The sequence below is a fragment of the Felis catus genome, chromosome C2 (assembly GCF_018350175.1).
Source record: "Felis catus isolate Fca126 chromosome C2, F.catus_Fca126_mat1.0, whole genome shotgun sequence".
Classification (NCBI taxonomy): domain Eukaryota; kingdom Metazoa; phylum Chordata; class Mammalia; order Carnivora; family Felidae; genus Felis; species Felis catus.
In genome coordinates this window covers 913,010-926,267 of record NC_058376.1, presented here as the reverse complement: position 1 = coordinate 926,267, position 13,258 = coordinate 913,010, and the positions used below count along the sequence as shown (strand labels likewise).

General features: G+C 61.0%; 1 protein-coding gene across 21 annotated transcripts in view; it reads left to right on the top strand.

The window, feature by feature from the left end:
- PCBP3 (poly(rC) binding protein 3) overlaps positions 1 to 13,258 on the top strand; it is a 276,340-nt gene that overhangs the window by 243,538 nt on the left and 19,544 nt on the right. For 5 of the 21 annotated variants that reach the window (XM_023238609.2, XM_045036487.1, XM_023238600.2 and 2 more), the window contains 7 exons: positions 2,289 to 2,443; positions 3,600 to 3,623; positions 4,439 to 4,471; positions 4,796 to 4,912; positions 5,825 to 5,956; positions 6,801 to 6,929; positions 10,078 to 10,221. In XM_023238609.2, coding sequence (XP_023094377.1) covers positions 2,375 to 2,443; positions 3,600 to 3,623; positions 4,439 to 4,471; positions 4,796 to 4,912; positions 5,825 to 5,956; positions 6,801 to 6,929; positions 10,078 to 10,221 — 648 coding nt within the window. In that variant the 5' untranslated portion in view covers positions 2,289 to 2,374. Of the gene's footprint in view, positions 1 to 1,866; positions 1,971 to 2,288; positions 2,444 to 3,599; positions 3,624 to 4,438; positions 4,472 to 4,795; positions 4,913 to 5,824; positions 5,957 to 6,800; positions 6,930 to 10,077; positions 10,222 to 13,258 lie in introns of those variants that run through there. The other 16 variants (XM_045036491.1, XM_045036490.1, XM_045036489.1 and 13 more) reach the window with 14 other exon arrangements.

Here is a 13,258-nt window from a genome sequence, read left to right as displayed (position 1 = left end):
CAACGCACCCACACGCGCCGCGCCGTCCAACAGAGCCGTGCCCTGGCGCTAGTGTCCTCTGCCGTGCTCTCCCGTGCGCAGCCACCAGCCACGCGGGGCCGTCTCTTCAACACGTAGCGTGTGACTCGTGGGCTTCTAGTTTCAGGGGTGAATAGCCACAAGCAGTAGTGGCTTCCACGTTGGACAGTGGAGATAGACTTCTTAAAACCTGTCTTCGCTACGCCCTACGCCTTCGTGTCAGAATCCGTGTTGCTCAAAAGCGTCGTTTTATCACCCATAATTAGGACTGATGGTTAGAGTTGTTGAAGTTACCTGTGGATACATCTGCACGGGTAGAATAGCACACTATTTGTGAGTGTGGAAATGTGTCAGTGGCTGTCGTATGGACACGTCGATTGCACGCATCACCCAGAGAGTGAGAATGTGCGGTTTCTGTGCTTTATTTTTGTATTTTCCTTGTAGCATATTTTTCAGCAGAAATGTTTTGACGAGGAAAAAAATATTTTTGTACCCCCCAAAACCTAGAAGGTTAAAGGAAAGTCTTGCTTTTTTAACTTGTGGTCTCTCCTGTATGTGGACGGAGCCTCACGTCCTTACGGCTTACATCGGAGGGCTGGTGTCCAGACGCCCAGGCGGGGGGCACACGCAGGACTTCTGTTCCTGAGGGCCTCAGACCTAGCGTGGGGCTGTGTGTGGGGAGTGCTGGCCGAGTTCACCCAGAGTCCCCCGGCCTCATCCTTCACGGCCCAGCCAGCCCCGCCTACTCCCAGGTGGGCACTCGGGCAGGTGTATGTGGGATGCTCTCTATTCTGCGGGGTCTACCCGGTGCCCCTCTTGGGAGCCCCTGGGCCCCAGGTCATCCAGAACCTCCCCCTGCCAGGCCTCTTTCCCTCTGTCCTCCAGGTGGCATCCTCATGCCAGACACTAGGGCCACTGCCCCCTCCTATGGGGGCTGCTCGTGCCCCGTGTCCTGTCCTGCCCTCATTCTCGCTCCTCCCTGACACCTGTGGGACCCCAGTGCCCGGCGACTTCCCCACACCCTGTGACATCCCCACGGCCTGCACCCCGAGACCCCCCTGTGTGCAGTCAGGCAGGCGGCTCTCCAGCTTCCGTGTACTGCCCTGACTGATGGCCCCCCGAGGAAGGCCACCCAAACGGCCCACCTCTAGGACCCCTGCTGCCTACAGAGCATCAGGTCCGGTGAGCCCACAGGGCCTCCAGCGCCCGGCCTGGTTCCGGTTCTGCAGGCCTCTCCGTCTGTCCTGAGACCCTTCCCGGTCCAGCCCCCGCCCCTGGCTGTGCCCCTCTCCCGGCCCGCCTGACCCGCATTTCTCATCCTCACTGGCGCCCGTCTCTGAGACCACCCGGTACGCTATGGTCCAGCCTGGAGGAGAAGCTGGGCCCTCCCTGAGAAGGGCGACGGCAGGACAGTCTGGTCACTCTTCCTACTGTCATCATGAGTGCCTGTAAATCATAAAGTGAAGCCTTAATTATATCGGGGGGATGAAGCGCTGGACCCGTTGTCTGCAGAAATTAGATGTAGAATAGTGATACCTAAAGCATCTTCTGGAAAGACTTTATAATAATATAATGCCAAAGCATCAGCCATTCAGTAGCTTAGTTAATAGACACTAGATCCACTTTAGAGACGGGGATTACCAAGGAACCTTGACTCTAAGCACACAGGAAACACCAATACCTGTAATGTCCTGGCTTTTTAAGGGCGAGGGGAGTCACAGCCAGAGGGCGGGGCTTCTGGCACGGATGTGATGGGGTTTGCACAGAACTAACATAACAGCAGAACAGAACGGACACTGCAGACCCACGCGAGGATCCGGGGCTCACTTGACCCCTTTTCCTCTCCAGGGGAGAGGGCTGTTCCTGTTTCCCTCGGTGCAGAGGCGGAAGCTGAGGCCAGAGGGCTTGCGTGACCTGCTGGGGGTCACACATGAGTCAGCGGCGGGGCCTGGGTCGGTCCCTGCCAGGTTTCCCCTCCAACCTGTGTCCCCCACCGCCATGTGCCCCAAGCCCCAGCAGGTCAGGCAGGGTGGGTCCCAGGACCTCACCTTCTGGCTGACTGGGCCGCCCTCCCGGAGCCTTTGCCCCCCGTGAGCGTTGGTGTGTCACCAGAGCAGGAGTGAGGGCGGCACCCTCCCTCGACCTGTCCCACCACCCACCCGTACCCCCTCGCCCCTCCAGAGACCAAAGGCACTTGTAGGCCAGGACACCCCGACCTGTGGTTGGCCACTGACGGTGTTCTCGGCAGCAGCCGTGCCTTCTCTTTCCAGGTGACACCATCTGGGCCCCATCTGTCCTTCCTCACGGCGCCCTCGGCACCTTGAGCCACTACCCCCAGCCGCATTTTGGGAGAAAGATGGAGTCGAAGGTCTCAGAAGGCGGCCTGAACGTGACCCTGACAATCCGTCTGCTGATGCATGGGAAGGTACAGAGCCCAAGGCCACTGCGTCCCACCAGCTGGGAGGCAGGGGAGGGTGTGCCCTGGGCAACCTCAGGTTTACAAAGCAGTGACAGCCCGCTCCAAAGCATGTTTCTCCTGGAGACCCTTGAGGGTACTTGTGACCTGATGTCCTGTTACCGGACGCCTGAGTGTGTGTTCCCTACAAACAAGGGCATAGTGTCCCATCCACGTCAGGATGCCGACACTGATGCATCCCAGCTGCCCGACCTCGGGCCCCGTTCGGGCCACCCGTCGCCCCAGCCCTGCCCTTCACAATAGGACGCGTGGGGGGTCAGGGTATTCAGGCCTCCACATCCCGGACACGCCTCATCTTCAGCCTGGGGGAAATCTCCTTCCGTCCTTCCTCAGGGAGGCTTTCCTGACGTTTCCTCACCATTGGCAGCAAAGTCACAGGAGCTCTCGCATCAGGGGCCTGACACTGGGCCTTTGGTCCCTCCCCACAGTGGGCCCCCACTGTTGTCAGACTCCAGCACATTCATTCATTCCTGTCTCCGTGGACTCAGTTTGCTGCTTTATTCAGATTATCCCCGTTGTGTCATTACTCATGTTGATGCCCGTGGTGACCCTGACTCGGTCACTGGGAGCCTCTCCAAGCCGGCCCCTGTATCCTCCTGACTCCCTCGCACTTTGCCTGCCTCAGTCCTGGAACCAGCCATTTCTCCAGGGAACCCTGACTCTTATGAGTGGGGGGTGGTGTTAGAAGCCCGGGTCGGGTCGCATAGAGTACTCATCCTTTTTTAAAAGGTGAAAAGGCAAGTAGCAGTGCTTAATTATCTTTACATCACAAAATTGGGGAAGATTTTGTGTTTTATCTGTTTCTTTCCTGGTTTCTTAAGGCCCTAAGAGCATAGAAATGCCTCCTGACTTAATTGTATGGAGCCGGCCGCTGGCTTCTGCTTGTCCATGTGTCTGTCAGAGGCAAGGCCTGGGTCTAACCAAGGTCAGACGGGCACCCGGGAGCCCCCAGACCCAGGGCCTCACACAGGCGGCCCGACTGCGCTCCTTCCTGACAGTCCTGACACCCTGTCCTCGCTCCAACACAGACGGGTCTCGGTGTCCATCACGGGCCTTTCCCGCAGCTGCTCTATGACATCAACTTTGTGTGATTCTTTTCCTGTAGGAAGTTGGAAGCATCATCGGGAAGGTAACTACTGAGCGAGCTCTGCCTGTGCTGCGGTCCCTGAGAGGAGGTGCCAGGGCCCCGGGCCTGTGCTGGGCGACGTGCCACGAGGTGGTGTGTGCCCCGCCCTGAGGATTCCAGCGGAATCCTGAGTCCCCGTGAGGCTGGTCCAGGGCCTCCCGTGCGATTCTCTGAAAGCCCAGCAGGCGATGTCCCCGGGCCCCGTCCTGGCCAGGCCCCGGCCAGTCACCATAGCAGCCCGCCCCGCTGCCCTGCGGCCTGTCCTTCTTCCCGGGCGTGAGGGCCCAGTGAGCACGATTCACTGGCATTCTCCAGAGCAGTCTCCCCTCTGGCCAGTGGGTGGTGGTCTCTCTGGAATCTCCCTTCCAAAATAAAAGACACGTGCCTCGGGGAAAGCAAGAGTGGATTTGGAAGCCTCAAGCATGTGGGAGAGGCTGGGGTGAGGCACCGCCTCCCGTGGTCGGCCTGTGACCGTCTCTAGGCCCCCTGGCGTCCAGGTCCAGATCTTTCCACGAGAGCCTCGGGGCACCTGCCCTGGCCTGGCTCTGCTTTGCCTGTGACGAAGATGAGGGCTGTGAAGACCTCTGCGGGGCAGGAGCCCAGCCGGCGCCCCGGCCCCCCTCCCCGAAGGGCCCCTCGCAGGGCTGTGGCGGGGGCTCAGGGAGCCACAGCGTCAGGCTCTAGCCCCACCGTGAGGGCTGCTGCTCGCTGGTGCACGAGGCGGGCATCTGCGCCCCGCGTACTCCCACGCCAGAGCCTCTTGCCCATGGTGGAACCTCGGAGCGACGCCTTGACTGTTTTCTGAATCTTTATTCCAGAAAGGAGAGACAGTGAAAAAGATGCGTGAAGAGGTGAGCTGGCTGACACTCGGTGGCGTCCCATCTGCGGGCGGGGGGGAGGAGCGAGGCCAGCAGTCCTATCCTGCAGGAGCCCCGGCCACGCCACCCCTGGAGGCTCAGAGGCCCCTTCCCTCTGCCGTGTGTGCCCCCGCGTCAGGGCTTCTGTGTCCAGGGGCGGCAGGGGGCACGGTGGCCGACCCCGCTCTGAAGGATGGCCCCGGACGGCCTCCCCGTTTAGTGTGGAGGTTTGCACATGGCTGTCAGAAGGCCTGGAAGCCCCAGCCAGGTTCCACCCGTGGCTCTAACCCCGTCCGGGCTGTGCTCACCTCCTTCCAGAGCGGTGCGAGGATCAACATCTCTGAGGGAAACTGCCCGGAAAGAATTGTGACCATCACAGGCCCCACCGACGCCATCTTCAAGGCCTTTGCCATGATCGCCTACAAGTTTGAGGAGGTGAGATGTGTCCCTAGAGACCCCGCGGCGGGGGGCAAGGCACAACCCTTCGCCCCGTCACCTCCTCACCGCCCGGGGGCTCCCGTGGCCGCAGGCCACCTGGTGACAGGCCAGCCGTCACGCTCCGTGTCCGTGAGCCCGGCCCTGAGCGAGAGCCCCAGCCGTGCCCCGCGGCTGCTGCCCTGGCGTGTGCGCTTGGCCATGGGGGGACCCGTGGACTCTCCCGTGGATGCGTATAAACACGCATACACTTGCGTGTCTGTGGCACGTCTATGCGCCCTGTCAGTGAGCTCAATCAAGGTTTTCATGTGTTTCCAATATTGTTCAACTTGCCAAAAGTTATTCAGAGATGCATTCGGTATTTTTATTCAGAAGGTGGTCAAGCCAGGGAGTTAAGTTTTTCTGTCCAAAATGCGCCTCCCTGCCTGTCCAAGGCCCTTCGTGCCCTGCCCAGCCTTGAGGACAAAGCAGGGCCTGAGTCCGGGTGTCACCTGGATCTGCGTCGCGCCCTGTCCACGGCAGCACCACGGCAGCCACGACCTGCGTGTCTGCGAGTGATTGGCACGTGTGGGTCCCCTTCTGCAGACCCAGCTGTCCTCTCCTTGCTTGTCCTCCTGAGCCTGACTGGCCTTCAAGCCTCTGCAGTCCACCAGTCCGTCCACTGTGTCCTTCCTCTGGACGCTCAGCCGTTTGCCACGGTGTGTGTGCCAGGCGCCTCCATCTGGGGACACTTGAGTCCCCACACTTGTCCTCTCACTGCCCCCGCCGCCCCTGTGCCCCTGGGGGCAGGAACCCTGCCCCGCCAGCCTCTGGAGCACATTCAGGTGCTTTCCCACCGAGCCTGGCCTTTGCACTCACTGGCGTGTATGCGGCATGCTGTGTAGGCCCACACGTGTCTTTCTCCCTCCCCAGGATATCATTAACTCTATGAGCAACAGCCCTGCCACCAGCAAGCCCCCGGTGACGCTGAGGCTGGTGGTCCCCGCCAGCCAGTGTGGGTCCCTGATCGGCAAAGGCGGCTCCAAGATCAAGGAGATCAGGGAGGTAACAGAACCTTCTCCGGCTGCTGGTGCCCGCTGCTGGGAGGGTAGAGCCCGCCCCCCCCCCCCCGGAGGCCCAGCACTGCGACCCCTGCCAGCATGGAGCTTACGGTAGGGGAGGGCCATCCAAAGAGCAGAGGGTGGGACGTGGGACCCTCTAGAACGTGTACAAAGGTGTCGCGCAGAGGCGCTGGGCGCCTGTGAGGGGGGCTGTGCACCCCAACCGGGGACAGGCAGGGCCCTCCTGCCACCCGGTCATGCGGCTCTAGGCCACAGAGGCCATGGTCTCTGCCCCCAGGCAGGTGCGTCCAGGGACTGGCCGGCCTGAGCTGTCCCAGCAGGGAGGGAGCCGGTGTGAGGGGTGGACTTTATGCTCACACGTTGCCGTGTTCAGAGAAAGCCTAACTCCTTCCGTCTCCCTTAAGGAGGGTGGCCACCCTGTCGTGATTCCGTCAAGGAGAGACAGCTAAAGAGTTTAGGCTTTCCTAGTGTCCGTCATTCTCTGTGACCTGAAACTCCGCAGGGGAGATAAAATTCCATGTATTTGAAAAAAGGGACTCCATTTCTGTCTCCGTCTCTACAAATGCCACTTGCAGGTTAAAATGCCTCTTGTCCAGCGTCGCTGTCCCTGTGCCAGGCCACGCTGGGCAGTGGTGGGCTGAAGGCGAACGGCCCCGCCCCATGGGCGCCCAGGGAATGGGCAGAGGGCTGGGGTGCCAGGCGGGCATGAAGGGGCACCGTTGGGGGGGGGGGGTGTCCGTGCACCGCACCCTCAGCACGCCCTCTCGAGCTCCCAGGAGCGCTGCCCTGGCTCAGGCCGCGTCCCCTCCAATGTCTCATTTCTGCAGTCCACAGGTGCCCAGGTCCAGGTGGCCGGGGACATGCTGCCCAACTCCACGGAGCGGGCAGTGACCATCTCGGGGACCCCCGACGCCATCATCCAGTGCGTCAAGCAGATCTGTGTGGTCATGCTGGAGGTACAGTCTGGGCATCCAGGGACCACCGCCAGCCTGCCCCGCGAGCCACACCTGCTGTGGCTTCTTCGTGTCGGCTGCGGCACGTGGCTGGGGCCGTGCGGGGGCCGGGGGTCGGGAGCGTGACCGGAGCGAGAGCCGTGCCGGGGGTGCGGGCGCCGGGGGAGGGACAGCTGCCGGCCGCCCGCCGCCCGCCCCCTTTGGCATGTCCCTCCTCATGGCTGGGGAGCCGGGGAAAGGGACGTGTGAGGAGACGCTTGCATCACCGGTCGTCGGTCTGTGGCGTGAGGGGCATCCAGTACGAGGGCGGCCGTAAGCACGGCCCACGGACGAGGGGGAGGCCCGTGCTCACCACACCCGCAGGCGTCAGGGTCCCACCAAGGCACAGAGGAGGAAAAGCACGCTGAAACGCCCAGTTGTAAGAGACAGACAGGAAGTAAACAAAATGGTTAAAACCAAAGGAGAAGCAAAGAAGACAGCTGAGCGAGACAAAATCCTCTCGACATTTGGGGGAGAAACCCCTGAGATTTAAATGTCAGCCTCTGCCCCAAATGCAGCAGGGCTCCCTGAGGCCGCCAGCAGTTGCTGGTCTCGAAGCTGAAGTGAAGCGTGTCTGCGTCACGCGACAGCCCCCGACAGGCGTTGCGGGCTCGAGGGCCATGAGGGAGGGCGAACACCAGGCGCCCACAGCAGTGGACTCCCAGCCTCTGTGCCCTCGCCCCTCTTGTCCTCGGCTCGGCGTTCGGATCCACCCCCAAGTCTCTAAAAAATTTGCATGGTTTCTATTTTCCTGAAGTACGATATTTTGTGAAGTCGAAAATATTTTTCTAAATGTTGGTGCCCAGCCACTGGCCATGGTGACAGTCGGTGCCGTTCTGGGTTCCCTTCCATCCCCTGCTGCTGGGACCCGGGAGGCGCCACGTGGACAGACGGAGCGGGCCGGGTGCTGCCTGCACCGGCGGATGCCCGAGGCGGCGAGGAAGTACGCGCGTCTGGAGCTGCGGTGGCCCGTCAGAGTGCTGAGTCCGAGTGCTGAGCCACACGAACGGCTCCGGGAGGGACATGGCCTCCCACGTTCAATAACAAGGATTGGACTAAAACTCTCGGCCTCCTCAGGACTCCTCCCAGGTGGCATGGCCCACACCGTGTTCACGGTCAGGTGCGGCCCCGCAGAAGCAGGCTAGACCCCTTTGGCTGCGGGGTCTAGACCCCCAGGGCTGTGGTTAGAACCGCCCGGTCTTCCCGCGGGCAGGGAGGCCGACGCGAGACTCGACCAGGAAGCGCACGTGGCAAATGTGACCCGCAAATGGGCTGAGGTGGGGCCTCGCCCTTACCAGCCCGGAGCTCTCAGGGGTCAGGGGAACCGCCGTGCTTAGGGAAGTTGGGCCCATTTTTAAGTGAAAATGAGCTGGACGAACAGAGCAAAGGTTAGCGGACTTTCAGACTCTGCTCGGGGGGCCCCGCACCCTTCAAGTGGCCACTGAGAGGCCTGCCCTCTGGTGCGGGTGAGTCAGCGGGGCCCCGTGGAAAGCACAGGGGTCGCCGCAAAGCCCACCCGTCAGTGCCTGCCGCACCCCGGGGGAGCCCCGAGGGCTGTGCTCAGAAGCCCTCTGTCCTATCCGAGGACATCGGCATGCCCGGGAACCACAAGCTCACAGTGTTGGAATGGCGGGCGCTGCCGTCGGTGGGGTGCCCAGCTCAGGGACAGGGCACGGCCAGACAGAGGTCTCTGCTGGCACCGTGAGAACGCCACTCCCTCGAGCTCCATTTAATCACGGTTCTGCCGCGATGAAGCGAGTCTCATCTGAGGCTGCAGTGAATCCCAGCTGCACAGAGACGTTTCTGGAGGCGTTCGGTCCTACCTGCAGAAACACTGAAGACTGGCCGACCCCAGGAGCCCATCATCACCCCAGACATGAGTCAGCTCGCAGGCCCCACAGCAGCCCTTCCTGCTTTATTTACAGCGAGGCTGCAGTGTTCCTGAGGTCACACAGCTCGGCCAAGGCCATACAGATTTCCCAAGGTCATACAGAGTGGCCAAGGGTGCAGAGCATCATGTCAAGGTCAAACCTTGTGCTCAAGGTCACACAGTGTGCCCACGGTCACACAGCATGGCTTGGACTTGTAGTCCAAGTTGAAGCTGTCATCCCCTCTACTAAGCCTGTGCCCACATGACTTTGTGTCTCAGGTTGGGGCACTGTGAGGTCATACCTGGTAGCCCAGGGTGTGGGCTGGGCCTGAGTGGGCCATGGTCTCGAGAACTCCCAGCAGGGACACTGCCCTGGCCCCCACCCTCTGCCTCTGGCAAGCGGTGTTGCTGACCTGAGCTGGGCCCTGTGGCCTCTGCTCCCAGGGAAGACGGCCACCTGGCCAGACAAGGGAGGACCTTGGTTGCCTCTGACCAAGGAGTTGGGTTGAATTTATCAGAATCTGGCAAACTTCTGGTACTTGAGAATGTCATCCACCCCAAGGTAAAAAGCCTGTACTTTTGGACACAGAATAATCAAAGGAAATTCTAGCAAAGCTCATCAAGACTGTAACATACTTCATTTGGACTCTAAGTTTTTTTTAAAAAAGTTGCTCCCTTTTGTTAATAGTGAAATTGGATGTTTCTGACTGTCCCGTGATGATGCCTACTGAGCATCATGACCCTGGCCAAGCAAAGCCTTTGGGGCTCTGAGCAGGACCCCCCCATGGCGGAGCTGCCCACAAAGGCCAGCTTCATCCTGAGCATGAGAGAGAGGGACAGATTTTCCCAGAGGACAACACCCAGGCTGACACAAGTGGCCCGCAGGCAGCCACCTGGCCATCTGTGCAGGCCGTGGGGGCCCCCAGTGCAGACTGGGGCTTGGTTTCCATTCTTACTTGTCAGGGAGTAGCATCCCACACCGCCGTGGAGCCCACCACACCCTGCGGGCGGACGGCGCCTGTGCTGGGGTGTATTTAGGGCAGTAGTTATGTGGAAGAGGGGGCCCTCCGGAGGGTCCCCATCAGGCAGCCCTCCCGCCGCGGGGTATCCCCTACCCTCTGGCACTGCCGGGGAGGGCGGGCGGTGCAGCAGGGTGGGCTCGGGAAGGAGGCCTCCCCGTGATCAGATCCTGACGCGAAGCTGCTCTAATGCTCTCTCTCCCTCTCCTGTCCCTTTTCCTAGTCCCCACCGAAAGGTGCCACCATTCCCTACCGCCCAAAGCCCGCCTCCACCCCTGTCATTTTTGCAGGTGGTCAGGTAAGAGCCGACCCGCTCGCGGCCTCCACTGCCAACCTCAGCCTTTTACTGCAGCCCCCGCCGCTGCCCGTTAGTGCACTCAGGTTTTCTCCCTTCTCACGTGCACGTCTCCCACCCCACCCACGCTGGGCGCAGAGCTCTCCCGGCCTGCCGCCGGGCACGGGGCGAGCTGGGCAGTGTGGGGCAGACAGAAAAGGCCAAGGCAGACGTCCCGCAGAGCCTGGACCCCGGAAGCGTCTCCTCCCTGGCCCGGCACAGAAGGACCCTGGTCCTGCCTAGGCAACATTGGCCCAAATCTACTTCGTCGAGTGTCTAAGGGGCTTAGCAGAAGGGCCGGAAGCGTCACGGTGACCCTGTGGCTCGAGGTTGCGACAACTGGAGCTGTGGGAACAGGGTCCCGTCTCCCCCAAAATGCACATCCCCAGCTCCCCACAGAGGAGTCTCTAGGAGCACACAGGGGAAGGGAAAGGTGACTTCCGGCTCACGGCGATGGCCCGCGCACTGCGCCCTGCCCCGCACCGGCCAGGCCGGGACACCTGCTCTGCACACCTGTTGCTGGGGCAGGAGCCGCCCACCTCCTTCCTCCCCCTTCGGCAAGGGGCCCGGGAGGCCAGCAGCTGCAGAGATTAGCATCTGAGGCCAGCAGCTCATCAGCAGGGCCCAGAGAGAGCTGAGGAGAGGGGCTGCGCCCGCCTCCTGCCATCAGGCACCTGTGCCACCCACCTCGGGGTCACGACAATAGGTAGAGGACCTTGGGAGGTGCCCGGCCAGGGTGCCTGGAGGAGCTCTGCGTCCAGTTGGCGGTGACGTGTGTCTTTGTTCAAGGGAGAGTGAAGACTGAGCATTCCCAGAGGCAACCCAGGTCAGGGGAGAATGGCCATGACTTTGTCGTTAACAAAGGGGCAAATGAAAATTTTCTCCACATTTTAAAGGAATCTTATCAGATCCTCCAGATTGACTCCCACGTTAGGTGTTTCCAAGAGCAGCATGTGGGCTGTTTCCCACCGGGAGGGACCCAGTGGCTCCCACAGGGCTGTGTGGTTCAGGGAAGGCCACTGTCCACTGTGCCTGGCTTCTGCACGCAGCCACTGCGGGCCCGTCTCCCAGCTACCACAGCCCTCAAGTCACCCAGTGGCCCTGCCCTTTGTCTGGACCCTTCACGTCCCTGCACCCTCCCACTGCAGCCCCGGGACCTGGGCACGCCCCCATTTTACAGGTCAGAAAGCAAGGCCAGAGGTAGTCACGGGGGCACACAGACACAGGGGGCCTTGTTCAGAACACGATGTCCTTTCCCCTGAAGTCCTAGTGAGCTAGCAGGTTAGATACATGTGTGGCCTCGACCCTGACATGTGAACAGACCCACGATGCCACCATGTGGTAAAGTGCGGTCTGTCTTCAAAAGGGAAGCACAGTAACACCCACGAGAGCCGGGGAAGCCGTGTGGGCCAAGGCCAGCGTAGCCCCAGCCAAGGAAGGCCGTCCCGGTCATCTCCTCTCAGGGCAGCGAGGTCACCAGCATCGTGGGCGCTTGTCCCGAGGCTGTTCCCAGTCTGCAGGCACCTGTGCCCCCCGAGACAGGTCTGGCCAGTGGCTCTTCGTGGTTGTGTGGAGACCGATGAGGCACAGCACAAACAGAAATGGGGTATGAATGAGATTTAGCAGCAAGGGGGCCCTTCAGAACCCAGACCCCACCTGCCGCAGGACCTAGGCCTGACTCCCCTCTGGAGACACCCCTCACTGTGGATCTCCCACCTGCACTGGCTCTCGCCAAGCACTGGTACCCGAGGGCCAGCAGGTACCCCACCAGGGAGCGCCAGCCTGCATTTCAAAAAATGTTTTTAATGTTTCTGTATTTTTGAGAGAGAGCAAGCGCGGGAGGGCCAGAGAGAGAGGGAGAGGGAGACAGAGGATCTGACTTCGGCTCCGTGCTGACAGCAGGGACCCCAATGCGGGGCCCAAGCTCACAAACTGTGAGATCACGACCTGAGCCGAAGTCAGGCACTTAACTGACTGAACCACCAGGCGCCCCAACCCAGCCAGCCCAGTGTTTCAAGCAGGTCGCAGATGATGAAGGTTTCATCCGGAGAACCTTTGTCTGTCTTCCCAGCTGTACCTTCCCTCTCTATCCATGGTAAACTGCTCCCATAGTTCAAATAAAACCGAGAATGCGACCACCTAAGTGAGTAAAAACGTGTGGGATAAAGAACTGCCCTGTCTGGAGGTGTGTGCAGTTCCACTGGGGCGACCGGGGCCGTAGGACGGTGTGCGTCCCAGGCCTGTGACGCGTGGTGACGCGCTGGAGCGTGTGCCTGCTGGCACCTCCATGAAACCTAAAGACAAGCCACGGAGCTTGTGCACAGAAGTCCAGAGGGGGAAGGGCGGCCCCATTGCCTTCCCTCGGACACTTGCAGCGTCTGATAAGATTCCTTTACTTCCCCGTGGGACACCTGGATGGCCCCCGCCTGGTGGCCTTTACCTCCCCGCTTGGGTTGTTTATGAGGAAAACCGTCAGACGCCACCCTCGGTGCAAAGTCCACAGAAGGGACGCTTGGACTGGCCTGTGGTCTCCCTCTCGGTGCACATGTGCAGACACAGGTGGGCATCGCGTGCCCGCTTGGGATGTGGCACGGGGACCCCACGTGGCCAGGTGCCGGAAGGCACGTCCCTCCCCACCTGTGCCACCCATGCCCGGGGCCTCGACCGTGGCTGCCCAGAGCTGGCGTGGCACGTCCCACATAACAGCACATGAGGCCTGACAGCAAGTCTTTGGTCTTTGCTCTCCCTTGACACCTTGTGGATCGTTTGTTTTTGGCCGTGAGTTTCTGGGAGCGTCTCAGCCGGTGGACTGTTGAGGTGGGTGGGGGCGGGCAGGGGGGAGAGGCGCCAGGCCCACGCCCGCTGTGGCCACCCTGAGTCACCGTCTTGAAGGTGAAGCCTCAGGGACCACGCTGGCCCCGGAGAACAACTGTTCGGCCCGCTGAGGCTGCAGGTCAAGACCATCCATCTTGTGACTGATTTGGGCACGTTTCTTACTTAATCTGCTTTTGCAAAATTGGTTTTGAGTCACCTTTTAAAGGTCCTTTGGTTTGGTTTTCTTGGGACAAGT